The 18,074-nt window shown below is 42.9% G+C and overlaps 1 protein-coding gene across 3 annotated transcripts in view; it reads right to left on the bottom strand.

Annotated features, from left to right (window-relative positions):
- PAK5 (p21 (RAC1) activated kinase 5) overlaps positions 1-18,074 on the bottom strand; it is a 187,053-nt gene that overhangs the window by 113,973 nt on the left and 55,006 nt on the right. The window contains exon 3 of one of the 3 annotated variants that reach the window (XM_074949662.1): positions 16,360-16,432. The exons of the other annotated variants lie outside the window; for them this stretch is intronic. Within the exon in view, the coding sequence (XP_074805763.1) occupies positions 16,360-16,402 (43 nt within the window). The 5' untranslated portion in view covers positions 16,403-16,432. The remainder of the gene's footprint in view (positions 1-16,359; positions 16,433-18,074) is intronic. 3 annotated transcript variants of the gene reach the window in all.

Below are 18,074 nucleotides of genomic sequence, written 5' to 3'. Positions count from 1 at the left end.
AGTGAATAATTTAAAACAGTCTCATTAGGTCAGCCAGAGACTCTTGAGATCAAACTGCAATTTAAGAAAGGAAAGTATACCAGTGAATGTAAATTGCTATAGAGAAGCATATTAAATATTAAAGATGTCCAAAAGGATGAAAGACAATTTAATGAATCAGTTCTGAGCTTCTCATAATTCCATCATTATTAAAACATTGCAATCTCAAATCGCATTTAGTGAAACCAAAACCATCAGTTTATTTAGGTCTCAAATTTGACCTGCCTTAATGTTATAAAATTTGAAATTAATTACTGTCAAATGATATTTGCCATGTTGGTGCCTAAAAAATAAGCATGATTTAATTTGCACTAATGATCCAATCCTGTAGTCGTTATTTTTATTTATTTGTACTGCCCCAGTCAAGGGTCAGGGTCTTGCGTACAAACCCAGAAGAAAAAACTGTCCCTGCCCTGAAGAGTTTTAAGTCTAAGTCTAAGTCTAAGTCAAGACACAATAGATACAACAGATAGACAGAGAGAGCATAAGGTCTTGTCTACACTGCAGCTTTTGGTGATGAAACAGTGAAGGTATTGCTACTTTTGGTGACAAAACCACCTCGACGAGAGGCCTAGGGCTTTCTGTGACAAACTTAAAGGGACAAGGCATCAATGTAGACACTGCTGTTCATTATTTCACTATAACTGGCCTCACCCAGTATCCCACAATTCCCACTGTGACCACTCTGCTCACTGTTTTGAACTTGGCTGCCCAGCATTCCTGCTACACAGGCATGCGGCCCTTCCCCTTTCAAGGCTCCAGGAAATTCTGACAGCTGAGCATGCCACTCAGCTCCTACAGCAAAGAGCCAATCATGAACAATGAAACAATGCTAGTCAGCATGAAAAGCAGCGGTTACACCACACCAGCTGCCTCGCCATTGTCATGCTTTTTGTAGGTATCACGACAGAGGAGCGTTTTAAGGGATTTGAAAGAGGGATTTGAAGAAGAGGAAGGTGGCTTTGCAAATGATTAGAATCATAGAATCATAGAATATCAGGGTTGGAAGGGACCTCAGGAGGTCATCTAGTCCAACCCCCTGCTCAAAGCAGGGCCGATCCCCAATTAAATCATCCCAGCCAGGGCTTTGTCAAGCCTGACCTTAAAAACTTCTAAGGAAGAAGATTCCACCACCTCCCTAGGTAACGCATTCCAGTGTTTCACTACCCTCCTAGTGAAAAAGTTTTTCCTAATATCCAACCTAAATCTCCCCCACTGCAACTTGAGACCATTACTCCTCGTTCTGTCATCTGCTACCACTGAGAACAGTCTAGAGCCATCCTCTTTGGAACCCCCTTTCAGGTTGTTGAAAGCAGCTATCATATCCCCCCTCATTCTTCTCTTCCGTAGACTAAACATCCCCAGTTCCCTCAGCCTCTCCTCAGAAGTCATGTGTTCCAGTCCCCTAATCATTTTTGTTACCCTCCGCTGGACTCTTTCCAATTTTTCCACATCCTTCTTGTAGTGTGGGGCCCAAAACTGGACACAGTACTCCAGATGAGGCCTCACCAGTGTCGAATAGAGGGTAACGATCACGTCCCTCAATCTGCTGGCAATGCCCCTACTTATACATCCCAAAATGCCATTGGCCTTCTTGGCAACAAGGGCACACTGTTGACTCATATCCAGCTTCTCGTCCACTGTAACCCCTAGGTCCTTTTCTGCAGAACTGCTGCCGAGTCATTCGGTCCCTAGTCTGTAGCGGTGCACGGGATTCTTCCGTCCTAAGTGCAGGACTCTGCACTTGTCCTTGTTGAACCTCATCAGATTTCTTTTGGCCCAATCCTCCAATTTGTCTAGGTCCCTCTGTATCCTATCCCTACCCTCCAGCATATCTACCTCTCCTCCCAGTTTAGTGTCATCTGCAAACTTGCTGAGGGTGCAATCCACACCATCCTCCAGATCATTTATGAAAATATTGAACAAAACCGGCCCCAGGACCGACCCTTGGGGCACTCCTCTTGATACCGGCTGCCAACTAGACATGGAGCCATTGATCACTACCCGTTGAGCCTGACAATCTAGCCAACTTTCTATCCACCTTATAGTCCATTCATCCAGCCCATACTTCTTTAACTTGCTGGCAAGAATACTGTGGGAGACAGTGTCAAAAGCTTTGCTAAAGTCAAGGAACAACACGTTCACTGCTTTCCCTTCATCCACAGAACCAGTTATCTCATCATAGAAGGCAATTAGATTAGTCAGGCATGACTTGCCCTTGGTGAATCCATACTGACTGTTCCTGATCACTTTCCTCTCCTCTAAGTGCTTCAGAATTGACTCCTTGAGGACCTGCTCCATGATTTTTCCAGGGACTGAGGTGAGGCTGACTGGCCTGTAGTTCCCAGGATCCTCCTTCTTCCCTTTTTTAAAGATGGGCACTACATTAGCCTTTTTTTAGTCGTCGATTACGGGGTGCTCACCCCAAGCATGAGCGCAGGAATAGCCGAAAATGTGAAGGTGTTTGTTTGAAAAATGTAACGAATGGGTGACGCAGACTGGTATCATTGGCAAAGAGGAGGTGGGGCTCAATCTTTCACATAACATGCACGAGATGTTAGGTTAGCCATGCACACGTGCTATGTGAGGGGACTTCACGTTTATGAGAGGATGACCCATGATCAGATCTATGGTGCAGGGAAGCTAGATCCTGCAGCCCACCGGTGGGTATAACTCTCAAAGTGAACAGGAGTTCTGTAGGCAGAAAGGCTGTAGAATTAGGTTAGCGATAAGACACGGTAAAAATTAGGGATTTAAAAAAAATGTCTTGCTCCTAGTGAGGCTGGAGCGCTCAGTCGATTGGTAATGCGTACAAATCATTTCTCCTCTAGGTCACTGTTTTGAATCAAGTCCAAGTTTGTAGGGACCAAAAGTCATTATCTGATGGATATTTAGTGGCCTACCTGAAGTGAATTAATGGTCTCGGACAATTGTTGGCAGTCTCAATAGAAGCCAAGCACTGAATGATCAGGGAGACTCAACTACCCCGTCACTCACAGAGGTGGTCCCTCACAGATCATATTTGGGGCACCTCAGCTTTTTCTGTTGCTGCTGCCTATCTCATGAGCCTGATCCTGCACATCTCATCCACCCAAAGACCCACTGTATAATGATTTCTAAAGGGAAGTTGACCTGGCTTTCTTTTTTTTTTTTAACCTGGATAGAAAATCTACCATTTAGACAACTGAGTACCTGGCTCTGATATTTAGACATCTAGGGACTAATTCTCCTTTCACTTATCTCATCGCAAATCAGACTCTCTGTTGACAAATCTAAAATTAATATCTCCGGGGCTGTCAATCTAACACCTTTCACAAACTTTACATCGCCTGTAGAAAACGCTTGTCACTGCAAACAGATTTCAAAAGCAAACCCAGCTCATCCCCTGCAAATGTACACTCCCCACATGCATGTAAACCTAAGTGTTGGATGAAATCTCAGGGGGAAAAGAAGTCAGCCTGAGAGTAGTGATGTAAACAGTCCCATTTTCATTTCTGGCCTCTCCTATCTGTTTTCTTTGTAGATTTGAGTTTTGTGTCCTCAGCAGCCCATATCATAAACCACCTTAAATAATTCTGTCCATATGACACTCTGTACTCAGGAGAACTCTGATACAGTACAGAGCTTGAATCAGAGCTAACTCACTAGAGAGGCTGGTTGGAGGAACAACTATGAAGGATGCCTCCACCAAGGGTTCCTTGTGATGAACAGAGAAGTTTAATTTCCTGAACAGCCAGTTCCTTTAGCTTCAAAACACTGACATATCCTTGATAAACCCACACAAGAGAACAAAACAAAACACTTAGAATCCTTTAGGGCCTGATTTCTAAAGGGGAATTTACTTGGCTTCCTTTGTTAACTTGCTAGAAAATCTACCATTTAGACAACCAAGTATCTGGACCAGGTATTTAAAAAGCTAGGGACTGATTCTCCTTTTATTCCCCTCAATGCAAATCAGGAGTAACTCATTTGAAATCAATGGGATTATGCTAGTGTAACTGAGAAGAGAATCAAACTCTTAAATTCTTCCATTTCTACCCAGTTCAGGGAGATGCAGAGCATCTATTCTGTCTATTCAGAGCAGCTGCTGCCGCTTTTGCTACTGATGCTGCCTGCATTTACCTTTCCTCCCACCAGGGCAGCTATAGCAGCAGAAGCTGCTTCCTCCAGCTCTCTCTCTGCTTGTAGCAGAGTGGAGAAGGCTGCAGCTATCCTGCAGAGAAGGAATAGAAGGGAGTGGAGGCAGGGTTGATGTAAGGGACTGAGGCCCACATTCAGGAAGGGGCTTAGGCACTATATAGGCCTATGCTGTCTATACTGTGAAAGGGGAGAGGAAGATCCCCAGAAGCCAGTATGCTATGGGGAGCCGTGTAAGCTAGCCAGTGGGAGATGCCAATGAGAGAGGAGTGGCCGAAGGTCCACCCCCTCACAGAGATAAGCGCCTAAGTCCAGACTGCTGGGAAATGCCTATCTCTGCTAGCGGGGAGCCCCTCTCCTGATTAGGGTGACCAGATGTCCCCATTTTATAGGGACAGTCCCGATGTTTGGGTCTTTTTCTTATATAGGCTCCTATTACCCTCCACCCCCGTCCCAATTTTCCACACTTGCTGTCTGGTCACCCTACTCCTGATGTCAAGCAGCTAATTTCTGTGAGAATGAGGTAGGCACCTGCCTCGCTCCACACAACATGAGACGGTGAGGCAGCTGGAAACTACCCTTACTACTGAGGGGATGGGAGTTCCAGCCAGCCCTGCCTGTAGATCTCCAGCCTCAAATACAGTGTCTGCTGGATGATCTCTCCTTTTAAACACAAATCCCAGACTGCCTGCCTGACACCACATTCACCCTCCCCTGCCCACCCCAGCAGTCACTTCCCTTTCATACCATGTCTTTTAAGAGGCAAAGCCGAAATATGGTTCTGCTGGCCTGAGTCTCCCTTGCAAGACCAAGTGCCAGTGCACATAATTACAGGCTACTTTGAACTCTCTCTTCGACTGTCACATTCTTCCTGTTTGCTAACCTCACTGCAGACCAGTTGCAGTTCCCATCAGGGCCTTGCCGTGGTGTCCGCTGTTGAAATCTTCGCTGGTGAAACTGTATCACAAAGCAGCCTGGTGTTAATGCGCTTTCTTCCTCCGTTGCTACTGAGAGTTGTGTATTGCCTGTCTCTGACAATGACCGCTTCACCTTACATGGTCTTACGTGCAAATCACCCTTTTGGTAACCACACGTCAGCAGGGTTTGAACGAGCTCTGCCCTGACATCTAGAGATGAGCTGAGGAAAAAGACTTGAGGAACAGACCGTGTTTGCAAAGACACGCCTACACTGCCTAGGGTGCGCACCAGCATGGAGCTGCTTTGCCCAAATGATCACTTATGGCTGGTGTTGGGTTACAAAATGGGGGTAATGAAATGTCGTTACCCTTATTGAGTAAAGGGCAGCAGAACTGTGCTTAGCCTGACTGAGGAGTCCGCCCTAAACTGAAGCTCACTTGCTAAGCAGCGGGTAGGATGCCAAATCCCAGTGAAGAAGAGAGAGGGTGGGGTTGGTGTTCCTGTTCCTCCTCTGCCTCAGGAGTCCTAGAAACCATTTGACCCTCCTCTTCCCTCCCCTCTGTTTAAAGTCAGAGCTGATTAGACTCAGTTGAGAGGCCTTGTTTTGTTTAGTGATCACTAGTGCTGAAATCACTGATAACTAGCTCCAGCCCCAGAGCACCCACGGAGTTGGCGCCGACGGGAGGTGGTGTGGGACAGTGTTGCAGTGAAAGAGACTGCACAGCCTGTCCCAGCAGTGAGGTTCCCCGCTGCCCACTGAAATCAGAGAGCAGGGCAAAGTGGTGAAATCGCAGAACATGATGTCACAGCAGAGAGACAGCTGTAGCAGCGGGACGGAGGCAGTAATGGCTTGACAGCTGCAGAGTGAAAACAGCACAGCAGCCAACAGCAGTGTGTTAAAGGAACATTTGTTTGTCAGGCTTTCGCACCACCAGGTGAGAAACTGAGCCAAAGGACACTGCCCAATGTACTCTAGGGTAGGCGTTTGCTCATGGTCATACACTTTCGAATCATGGTTGTGGTGTTTTCCCAAACTAATGCTGGGTTCCTTTTCCCTTTTTATTACAAGTTTTCTTTGCTATACACAGACTCGGTGCTTGCGAGCGGGGAAGTGTTGACTCTTACAGGCGCCTAATGTGGCGTTTAATTTTCCCAGATTACTGGGTGGGGGCTCAAAAGGGTTCTTTTTTTGTATTGTTAAGAGGATATTGAAAGGTATTGAACCCAGCCTTTGTTGCTGCTGATTCCACCGGGCAGAAGGGTTGTACGTACACACACACACACACACTATCCATGTGATCAATTGTTGAATCATCTGATAAATGTTGTGACCCATCGCAGATCCATGTGATAAACTGGATTTATCTTGTGTTTATGACCTCCTTGCTTGCTCCTGCCCATGCATCCCTCTCCCTAGGTCTTATTTTTTACATCCCAAAGCCCTGAGCATCTTCAAACAATGGGCATGTTTTTAAACCAACCTTTAAGAGAAATGTAACCACCCCATACAGTGGATGCAATTGTCCTCTCTCCTGCTATCTAGATCTCCCCTATGTCTAATCTCCAATATAGTGTGGGGGGGGGGCGGGGGGGTACAAGTGCATATTGCTCTTTTTGTGTTTAAACTCTGAAATATTTCTCACTGTTAACTAGCTTGCAAGATGGAAAAGCCTGAAAACCAGGAAAGAATCCCTGTGAGTCTCTCACATCTGTTATTCTTCAGCACCCGTACATGAAGCTGTAGCAACAAAGAGGCTGCAGACACAGCAACTCCAGATATCTGCTATCCTTGCAGATTTCATCCCCCCCCATCTGCTCCTTTTCCCCAGTTTCATCAGAATGAAGACAGCCCTCTCTTCATGTGCTTTGGTATCCTCACTTTTGCAACTAGTTCACTGACAGATGCACAGTGAAGGCATTTTAGTCTCATGGACTTTAAGGCTAGAGGGGCCCATCATGCTCATCTAGTCTGACCTCCTGCACATTGCAGGCCATAGAACCTCACCCACCCACTCCTGTAATAGCCCCCTAACCTCTGGCTGAGTCACTGAAGTCCTCAAATAACGATTTAAACACTCCAAGTTACAGAAAATCTGCCATTTACACTAGTTTAAACCTGCAAGTGACCTGTGCCCCATGCTGCAGAGGAAGGCGAAAAAACCCCAGTATTTCTGACAATCCGACCAGAAGAAAAATTCCTTCCTGACCCCAAATATGGCCTCTTCACACAATTTCTCTCATCTCTTTTCTCAGGGAAGGATTTATTTTATTGAGTTTTTTTGTTGAGATGTTTCAGTTTACACAGACTATACAGTTGGGTATATATTGAGAGGGGACTCAATTGCCAGCCACACACAAGCTTTTTAAGACTTGGGTAATACAAGACTGGATGGAAGTTTCTGGAAGGCCTATACAGGTAGAAAAGCACTCCTAGTATAGACAAGGCCTAAGGTATAATCTACCAAATACAGAATCATTGGCCATAAATTTGAAGTGGAAATTGGGAGGGATAAAGTGCGGACTAAACCCAGAGAGAAATGACAGCACAGCCAACATAAAAGAGGAGGGATTGAAACAGAGAAGGCACTTTCTGCTCCAGTGTCTAAAATACACGAAGTGTGAGACAGATTTCCTCAAGTCATAAGGAATTGTAACAGATTTCTCATTAGGAAGCAATGAGGAAAACCAGTGTCTGAGAGAAATGAGAGAGATGGCAAAGGCAGCATTGTGCTCCTTAGTACCAGATGAGGAATAGAGAGGAATGACAAATGGACCAGGAAGGACAGGGGACCTAGATCTAAACACTGAGTATCTCTAGCCTTGGAGTATATCACCTACCTGTGACAGAGACCTGAAGGGTCTGACTCCTTTTACACTTAGACATTATCCGTATTTTATTAATTATATTTGCATAGCACCTAAGAGCCCTAGTCGTGACCAAGGACCCCATTGTGCAAGGTGCTGTACAAAATATGATCCCTATCCCTAGGGGCTGACAAGTGTAGTTTGTCATGCCAGTGAAGTCTTATTGACTTGAGCTGAATAGGACTGAATTAAATTCCTAGCTCTGCTGCAGGCTTCCCATGTAAAATCCCTAGGGAAAAATTGCCTCAGTACTCCATCTGTAAAATGAGAATACTCCCATATTGGGTAGTAATTTGTTAATGTTCACGAGGACCTCATATGCTGTGGTGACATGGGCCATATAAATACTTAAATGATTAATAGACCATTGTTACATGCATGTCCTTTCATGATAAATGGACATTTGCTGGCTATCCCACCAGACTGCATTTGATATCATCATACAGGGTCTGTCTACACTGAATTTAGACACCCGCTGCTGGCCTGTGCCAGCTGACTCAGGCTCATGGGGCTCAGGCTAAGGGGCTGTGATCTGAGCTCTGGGACCCTCCCACCTAAAGCCCTAGCTCCACTCTGAGCCGAAATGTCTACACCATAATTAAACAGCCCCGAGTCAGCTGGCATGAGCCAGCCACTGGTGTCTAATTGCAGTGTAGAGATGCCTATAGTCACAAGCTCTTAACTTGGTGCTCCGAATTGCTTGCAGGCTTTCTTTGAGCCTTGATCTCCAACACTAAGATGCCAACCCCTGTGTTTGGCTTAGAGCATAGAAACACAATGTTTCTTTGCAAAGAGGCACAAAACCTGTGGGAATTTAATGCTCGCAGACTGTATTGGCTTGACAGCAGCAGAGACTGATGCGCTTCCTTTACCCTCAGCAGAGGCACACCACATTGAGTGGCAGTGCCAGTGTTCCCCCCAAAACTACACTTCAGAGGGTACCTCCCCATTGACCTTGGAAGACCTCTCTAATGGGGTGGACAAACTGCACCAGACAGGAAGAGGTTAAAGAGTTGCTAAGGGCTCAAGTAGCCCTACTCTGTTGCACCTGCAAGCCATAGAATCATAGAAATGTAGGGCTGGAAGGGACCGCAATGTCACCTAGTCCATCCCCCCCATGTTGAGGCAGGACCAAGTAAGCCTAGACCATCCTGACAGGTGTTTATCTAACCTGTTTTTAAAACCTCCAATGATGGGGATTCCACAACCTCCCTTGGGAGCCTATTCTAGAGCTTAACTACCCTAACAGTCAGAAAGTTTTTTCCTAATATCTAACCTAAATCTCCCTTGCTGCAGATTAAGCCCATTACTTCTTGTCCTACCTTCAGTGGACATGGAGAACAACTGATCATCACCCTCTCTATAACAGTCATTATTATATACGAAAACTTATCACATCCCCCCACCCCAGTCTTCTTTTCTCAAGACTAAACATACCTAAGTTTTTTAACCTTTCCCCATAGGTCAGGTTTTCTAAACCTTTTGTTATTTTTGTTGCTCTCTTCTGGCCTCTCTCCAGTTTATTCATATTTTTCTTCAAAAGTGTGATACCCAAAACTGGACACAGTACTCCAGTTGAGGCCTCACTGGCACCACGTAGAGTGAGACATAATGAAAATATTCAATAGTACCGAATCCGGGGCTGACTCTTGTGGGACTGCATTGGATATAGCCTCAAGGTTTGACAGTGATAACTACTTTTGAGAATGGTCTTTCAACCCACTGTGCACCCACCATATAGTAATTTCATTTAGACCGCATTTCCCTAGTTTGCTTATGATAAAGTCATGTTAAACTGTGTCAAAAGCCTTATTAAATCAAGATATACCATGTCTATTGTTTCCCCCATCCACTACACCAGTAACCCTGTCAAAGAAGGAAATGAGGTTGGTTTGGCATCATTTGTTCTTGACAAATCCATGCTGGCCATTCCTTATAATCCTATTGCCCTCTAGGTGCTTATAAACTGATTGTTTAATAATTTGTTCCAGTATCTTTCCAACTATCAAAGTTAAACAATTGGTCTATAATTCCCAGGTCCTCTTTGTTCCCCAGTTAAAGACAGGTATTATGTTTACCCTTCTCCAGTCCTCTGGAACCTCACCTATCCTCCATGAGCTCGCAAAAATGATCACTAACGGTCTGATATTGCTTCAGTTTGTTCCTTAAGTGCCCTATGGTGAATTTCGTCAGGCCCTGCCAAATTGAATCTATCTAACTTATCTAAATATTCTTTAACCTATTCTTTCCCTAGTTTGGCTGGTATTCCTTCCTCCTTGTTGTTAAAATTAATTGTATTAAGCATCTGGTCACAATTAACCCTTTTAGAAAAGACCGAAGGAAAATACGTATTAAATACCTCAGCCTTCTTGATGCCATCCATTATTAGTTCTCCTTCTCTGATAAGTAGTAAACCCACACTCTCCTTCGTCTTTATCTTGCTCCTCATGTATTTATTGAACCTCTTCTCATTGCCTTTTATGTCCCTTGCTAGGTGTAATTCATTTTGTGCCTTAGCCTTCCTGATTTTGTCCCTGCATGCTTGTGCTATACTTTTGTACTCATCTTTAGCAATTTGTCCACGTTTCCATTTTTTGTAGGATTCCTTTTTGATTTTCAGTTCATCAACGAGCTCCCGATGGAACCATGTTGGGATATCAGGACTGGAGGAAGAGTTCAAAAGAAGGCCAACCACTCATTCCCTCAGCTCCTAGGGAGAGGCCTAGTCTAGGCCACAGCCTACTCCTATGATTGTGTGAACATCCTGAAAGAAAGGTGGTCACAATTATCTTACCAGAAGATACTGAGACAGATTGCGGTTTGGCCAAGGCCCCCAGAAGGCAGAGAGGCTGATGGCTTATTTGGGACTGGTGTTTTTTTTTCCTTTTTCTGTTTAGCTCTTTTTGTTTTGTTTCCTTGGAATCCTGGAAGGGGGAAGCACCAGAGGAACTTGATTGGAGGGCTGAGTTTCTGTCCTTAGGCTAGTGCTGCCAACTGCTCCAACCTGGCTGAGGAGAGTCTGAATACATGACTCCATTGCACTCCTGGGGGTGCTGCAGAGAGATTAGGCCCTTTAAAACCACCTCTGCAAGGGAATGAAAAGATACTTCAGTCCTTGGCCTTACTGCTGATACCTCCACCAAGGATTCAGGTTAAAGTGGGTGTTTTTGTTGTATACTATGTACTCAGAACCTATATATACTATACGATATACCTATATAGTCAGAACCAGACAGAGACTGTTAACCTCATTTTACACAAGCCAAAGAGCACAGAGTTTCAGTTATTACCAAAATGGTCTGGATTTAGGTGACCTAGAGGTAAAAGTTTTGACATCCATTTTCTATCTTGGAGCCCATCCACTCCTTCTGGCTTTTATTCTGTTTATAAAAACAAATTTGATTTCAATGGTGGTACTTCTGTGTTATATTATCTTATTATTCCTTACCAGCATGTTATTCATATAATTACTACCATCACAGAATTATTTTAACATTAAGTACAATGCTTAAACACAGTGCTAACAAACTCTTATTGGAGGCTGCATGTTAAGCATGTGTTGTTTGTTTTGTTTCTGCTGAATTGGAGAATAATTCTCTACAATTAAATGATCATGATCCTTTCTGTAATGAATGCAATACAGTCAAAGTCAATTAATAGGATTGTTGTTAAAGGGCTTAATTTGTTTAACTAGGACAACTCTGAACAAATTATATATTGTCCCTCGCTGACAATAAAACACTAGTCCATATAATAGGGACAAGTTGATGAGACTATTTGTTTATTGAAATAAAGGAAATTAATGATCCCAAATAAAATCAGTCAATATCAGCTCCAAATCAGAGATTCAATGAACTTGGAAATCTAGGCCCCACGCGACACTACAGATTTTGAAAATAGTTTCAGCTCGACTGATTGTGCGGCCTGTTTGAATGGGACATAAACCCAAGTGTTAGTCAGGCTTCAAACAAATCATAAGACTTTAAAAAAAAGAGGAGGGATTCTTTTTATTTGCCATTCTAGTTGTGAGCTTGTGTAGTTCACATTTTTAGGCTTTTCTCTGCAACCATGAAGGCTAGAAGCTTACTTTTTTCTTTTTTTAAATTAAATTAAGATTATTAGTCACATGACTCCAGGAGCTGGAGCTTTAAGAAAAACACCAAATATTGCAAGACTTGAAACCTCTTATGACTTTGTCACAACACTGCACATTCTATTTAAACAATTAAAATAAACAAACAAACAAAAACTTGGAGAATGGGGACCTGATTCTATTTATACAAAGGCTCGTATATGCTGCTCTGGCATTAACTAGGTTACATTTTACTCCGACATTGGAACAAAGGACTAGAAGGGACCTTCTGGGTCACCGAGCCCAGTCCCCTGCGATTGCAGGCAACCCTGTCATATCATCCCAATCGTGAATTTATCCATATTAAAACTGGTTAGGTTGTTTGCCCTCTCTATTCCTATTGGGAGGCTGTTTCAGAACCTCACTCCTCTGATGGTTAGAAACCTTTTTCTAATTTCTAGCCTAAACTTATTCATGGACCGTTTCTACCCATTTGTTCATGTGCTAATATTATCCTTTAGCTTTCAAGACCCCATTACACTGTCACAGCTGTGTAAAGGGTCCTTTTTGTAAATGAGAATCCGGCTCCAAGTATTCCTCTCCTTAAGCTGTGTGCCCTGTGTGCCTGGTAGCATCTGATACCCACTATGCACCAGTTTAAAAGGCTGCACAAGGTGAAGAGGAATGGAGGATGAGACCTGTGGTGTGTCTCAACCCCTCCGCTCCCACTTTTTATTCCAGGATCATGCCTTTGATCCTTTTCATGTCGCCCACTTGTTCAGGAGCCTTCCAGAATCGCACCACGTTAACGCCCACTTGATTGCAATGTAAATTATATTGGCAGGATTCATAACCACATGACTCATTACTGCAGCACTTTGACGATGAATTTAATCAGCAATAAACAGGGGTTCACTGGAGTGCTAGATTTCTCAGTTCCTTATAGTGCCTTCCCTAGGGCTCGCAGTTAACAATACAAACATTTAGTAGAAAACAGGTATTCCGGTCACAGTTTCTAGTATTGTCAGAATTTTTCCTCGGTGCTTCAATGAGCCTGCTGCAAAGCCTACTGAAGAGGGGAACTTTCCATTTACATCAAGAAATGGCGCCTGATTCATTCATCTTTATCATCTTATATACCAATGCTAGAAGTCTAAATACTAAGATGGGTGAACTAGAGTGCCTCGTATTAAATGAGATATTGATATAATAGGCATCACAGAAACTTGGTGGAATGAAGATAATCAACGGGACACAGTAATACCAGGGTAAAAAATATACTGGAAGGACAGAACAGGTTGTGCTGGTGGGGGAGTGGCACTATATGTGAAAGAAAGCGTAGAATCAAATGAAGTAAAAATCTTAAATGAACCAAACTGTACCATAGAATCTCTATGGATGGTAATTCCATGCTTGAATAATAAGAATATAGCAGTTGGGATATATTATCCATCACCTGACCAGGATGGTGATAGTGACTGTGAAATGCTCAGGGAGATTAGCGAGGCTATTAAAATAAAAACCTCAATAATAATGGGAGATTTCAACTATCCCCATATTGACTGGATACATATCACCTCAGGACGGGATGCAGAGATAAAGTTTCTTGATACCTTAAATGACTGCTTCTTGGAGCAGCTAATCCTGGAACCCACAAGAGGAAAGGCAATTCTTGTTTTAGTCCTCAGTGGAGCACAGGATGAGGTCCAAGAAGTGAATATAGCTGGACCGCTTGGTAATAGTGACCATAATATAATTAAATTTAACATCCCTGTGGCAGGGAAAATACCAGAGCGGCCCAACCCTAGCATTTAATTTCAGAAAGGGGAACCATACAAAAATGAGGAGGTGAGTTAAACAGAAATTAAAAGGTACAGTGCCAAAAGTAAAATCCCTGCAAGCGGCATGGAAACTTTTTAAAGACACCATAATAGAGGCTCAACTTAAATGTATACCCCAAATTAAAAAAACACAGTAAGAACCTAAAAAGAGCCACCATGGCTAAACAACAAAGTAAAAGCAGCAGTGAGGAAAATAGAAAGGAGCATAAACTCTGGCAAATGAAGTGTAAAAATATATTTAGGAAGCCCAAAAAAGAATTTGAAGTACAGCTAGCCAAAAGACTCAAAAAGTAATAGTAAATTTTTTTTTAAGTTCATCAGAAGCAGGAAGCCTGTTAACAACCAGTGGGGCCACTGGACGATCAAGATGCTAAAGGAGCACTCAAGGACGATAAGGCAATTGCAGAGAAACTAAATGAATTCTTTGCATCGGTCCTCATGGTTGAGGATGTGAGGGATATTCCAAAACCTGAGCCATTCTTTTTACGTGACAAATCTGAGGAACTGTCCCAGATTGATGTGTCATTAGGGGAGGTTTTGGAACAAATTGATAAACTAAACACCAAGGCCAGATGGTATTCACCCAAGAGTTCTGAAGGAACTCAAATGTGAAATTGCAGGACTACTAACTGTAGTTTATAACCTATCATTTAAATCAGCTTCAGTAGCAAATGACTGGAGGATAGCTAATGTGACTCCAATTTTTAAAAAAGGCTCCAGAGATGACTCCGGCAATTACAGGCCGGTAAGCCTCACTTCAGTACCGGGCAAACTGGTTGAAACTATATTAAAGAACAAAATTGTCAGACACATAGATGAACATAATTTGTTGGGAAATAGTCAACTTGATTTTTGTAAAGGGAAATCATGCCTCGCCAATCTACTAGAATTCTTTGAGGGGGTCAACAAGCATGTGGACAAGGGGGATCCAGTGGATATAGTGTATTTAGATTTTCAGGAAGCCTTTGACAAGGCCCCTCACCAAAGGCTCTTAAGCAAAGTAAGCAGTCATGGGATCAGAGAGACGGTTCTCTTGTGGATTGGTAACTGGTTAAAAGATAGGAAACAAAGGGTAGGAATAAATGGTCAGTTTTCAGAATGGAGAGAGGTAAATAGTGGTGTCCCCCAGGGGTCTGTACTGGGCCTAGTCCTATTTAACGTATTCATAAATGATCTGGAAAAAGGGGTAAACAGTGAGGTGGCAAAATTTGCAGATGAAACAAAATACTCAAGATAGTTAAGTCCCAGGCAGACTGTAAAGAGCTACAAGAGGATCTCTCAAAACCGGGTGATTAGGCAACAAAATGGCAGATGAAATTCAATGTGGATAAATGAAAAGTAATGCATATTGGAAAAGATAATCTCAACTATACATATAAAATGATGGGGTCTAAATTAGCTGTTACCACACAAGAAAGAGATCTTGACGTCATTGTGGATAGTTCTCTGAAAACATCCACTCAATGTGCAGTGGCAATCAAAAACATGAACAGAATGTTGAGAATCATTAAGAAAGGGATAGATAATAAGACAGAAAATATCATATTGCCTCTATATAAATCCATGGTACGCCCACATCCTGAATACTACGTGCAGATGTGGTTGCCCCATCTCAAAAAAGATATATTGGAATTGAAAAAGGTTCAGAAAAGGGCAACAAAAATTATCAGGGGTATGGAACGGCTGCCGTATGAGGAGAAATTAATAAGACTGGGACTTTTCAGCTTTGAAAAGAGACGATGAAGGGGGGATATGATAGAGGTCTATAAAATCATGACTGATGTGGAGAAGGTAAATAAGGAAGTATTACTTACTCATAACACAAGAACTAGGGATCACCAAATGAAATTAATAGGCAGCAGGTTTAAAACAAACAAAAGGAAGTATTTTTCACACAACGCACAGTCAACCTGTGGAACTCTTTGCCAGAGGATTTTGTGAAGGCCAAGACTATAACAGGGTTCAGAAAAGAACTAGATAAATTCAGGGAGGCTAGGTCCATCAATAGCCATTAGCCAGGATCGGCAGGGATGGTGTCCCTAGCCTCTGTTTGCCAGAAGCTGGGAATGGGCAACAGGGAATGGATCACTTGATAATTACCTGTTCTGTTCATTCCCTCTGGGGCACCTGGCATTGGCCACTGTTGGAAGACAGGATACTGGGCTGGATGGACCTTTGATCTGACCCAGTATGGCCGTTCTTATGTTCTTAGAGCTTATTGAAGAAGCAGAAAAAAGCTAGCACCTGTAGTTCTTGAGATGGAAAAATTAATTTCTCTGTGAAAATGTTTTCAATCTTTAGAAATTATCTTTGCTCTTTAAGAGGTTAGATGTTCTTTTATCTCTATGCAAAATAATTATCTTTGTATTTTGAGATTGTTGTCTGTGCTCAATGCTTCTTACAGAATATTGTCAATTTAAAATAATAGTTATCACTTCCTGCCTTTGCTGCTATCTGCGGTACTGTCAATATGGAAGGCATATTTACCTTTGAATTTCATGGACGTGCAGAGTTCTGTTTTGATGTGCATTTGTCATTGATCAGTTATTTTGATGTTTAGCTGCAAGGAGACAAAGACTGAAAAGTTCCCAGGGAAAACTGGCGGCAAAACAATTAATTACATAATTGTATTCACAGCAGTTTTAAATTAACCTGAAATAGAACAGAGGGAAGAAGCACAGAGCCACACATGGTCTAAAATATAGTAAAGCTGTTCTCAGCAGTTTTCCTGTTCACATCTAATTAAACAATCACAATCCTGGTACAATCACTGCATTGGTGCTGCGGGACCAGTAGCTATGCCTGGGGGCCTCTGCACTCTTTGCATGATGGAGTGGGCGTGGCAGGCTGCCCTGCATAGACCGACGTGGAATCAGGGCGAGAGGAGTGGGTTGGAGGAAGGGCCATAGGTCCTTATTTACATGGAGCTAGTCATTCTACCACACTATGCAAGTGGCACAAAAAGTGACACAACTCCTACTTCCTGCCTTGCCCCCTGTTGTCAGTCTGAGGATATGAATTTCACTTCACCTGAAAAAACCAGAACTTGGCTCAGCATCCAGGAAATCCAGACCACTTATTTAGGTGTCTAACTTTAGCTATCCAAGTTTGAAAATGTTGACAACTGAACTTTTATTCCCTCCCCCCACCCCCACCAAACTACAATAAAACTGAAACTCACGATGGAATGGTCCCGCTGCGCTAGTGCTCCTGATGTGGGGTCAAATCTTCAAAACTGCCTAATTTCTTCTGAAAATGCCACTAGGCACCGAAATATTTTTTTTGAAAAATCTCGTCCTCGGTGATGAGGAGCCTAAATCCTATTTTCAAACGGGATTTAAGTGGCTACATCGTTTTCTCAAAAAGGGTCCAAGGCATTTTTGAAAATGTTAGCCCCAGTCTGCTTACCAAAAATCTATCTGACAAGTTCATAAGCAGATCTGTTAGCTTCAAATGTCAAGAGAGCTCAGCCTGAAACGCTTTTTGCTGTTTCAAATTATTTGTTGTTGAATAGTGGCCTGGTTATCCAACGCGGGCAATGAGGTTTACACTACGTACCAGCTGCCTTCCCAAAGACCATCTGGAGTGGTACTGAAAAATGAGTGAAGGAGAAAGGAGAGGTGAGAGAAAACATATATTGTGCCAGTTCCTCATCTAGGGTGAAATCCTGGTCCTATTGAAATCAATGACGTTTTGCCATTGACCTTAATGGAGCCAGGATTTCATTCCTGGTGTAAATCTGAATAGCTTTGCTGACTTCAGTGGCGCTGTACCAACTTACACTACATAAAGATCTTGCCCTTTATGTGCAAAAGTCATGGGCCTCATGCTGCTTCGGGTTTCTTGATTTCAGGGGGAGATGACGGCACACAGCATCTTGTAAAACTGGACTGATCATAGATATATAGATTTTCTAATTTGTTTTAAGTTTTTTATTCCAGGATGTGAAATGGACTTGTATTTAATATGCACACTTGCAAGCTCAATTATTTGCACCAGCAAATCAGATCTTCTAGGCTTAATTCCTGCAAAGCTCTTAATCATGTGTGTTGATTTCATGGGGATTGTTCATATGCTTAAAGTTAGGCATATGCTTTTGTGTTTTACTGGATCAGGGCCTTAGATGTCTGAACATTTGATTTCCCTGATTGTGCCTACAAATTTAGATTCATATCGAAATGGTCTTCTTTAGGGGCACAATT

Source organism: Natator depressus, chromosome 3 (genome assembly GCF_965152275.1).
Source record: "Natator depressus isolate rNatDep1 chromosome 3, rNatDep2.hap1, whole genome shotgun sequence".
In the NCBI taxonomy this organism is placed as follows: Eukaryota; Metazoa; Chordata; order Testudines; family Cheloniidae; genus Natator; species Natator depressus.
The sequence above is the reverse complement of the archived record's forward strand: the minus strand, read 5'-3'. Positions and strand labels throughout refer to the sequence as shown.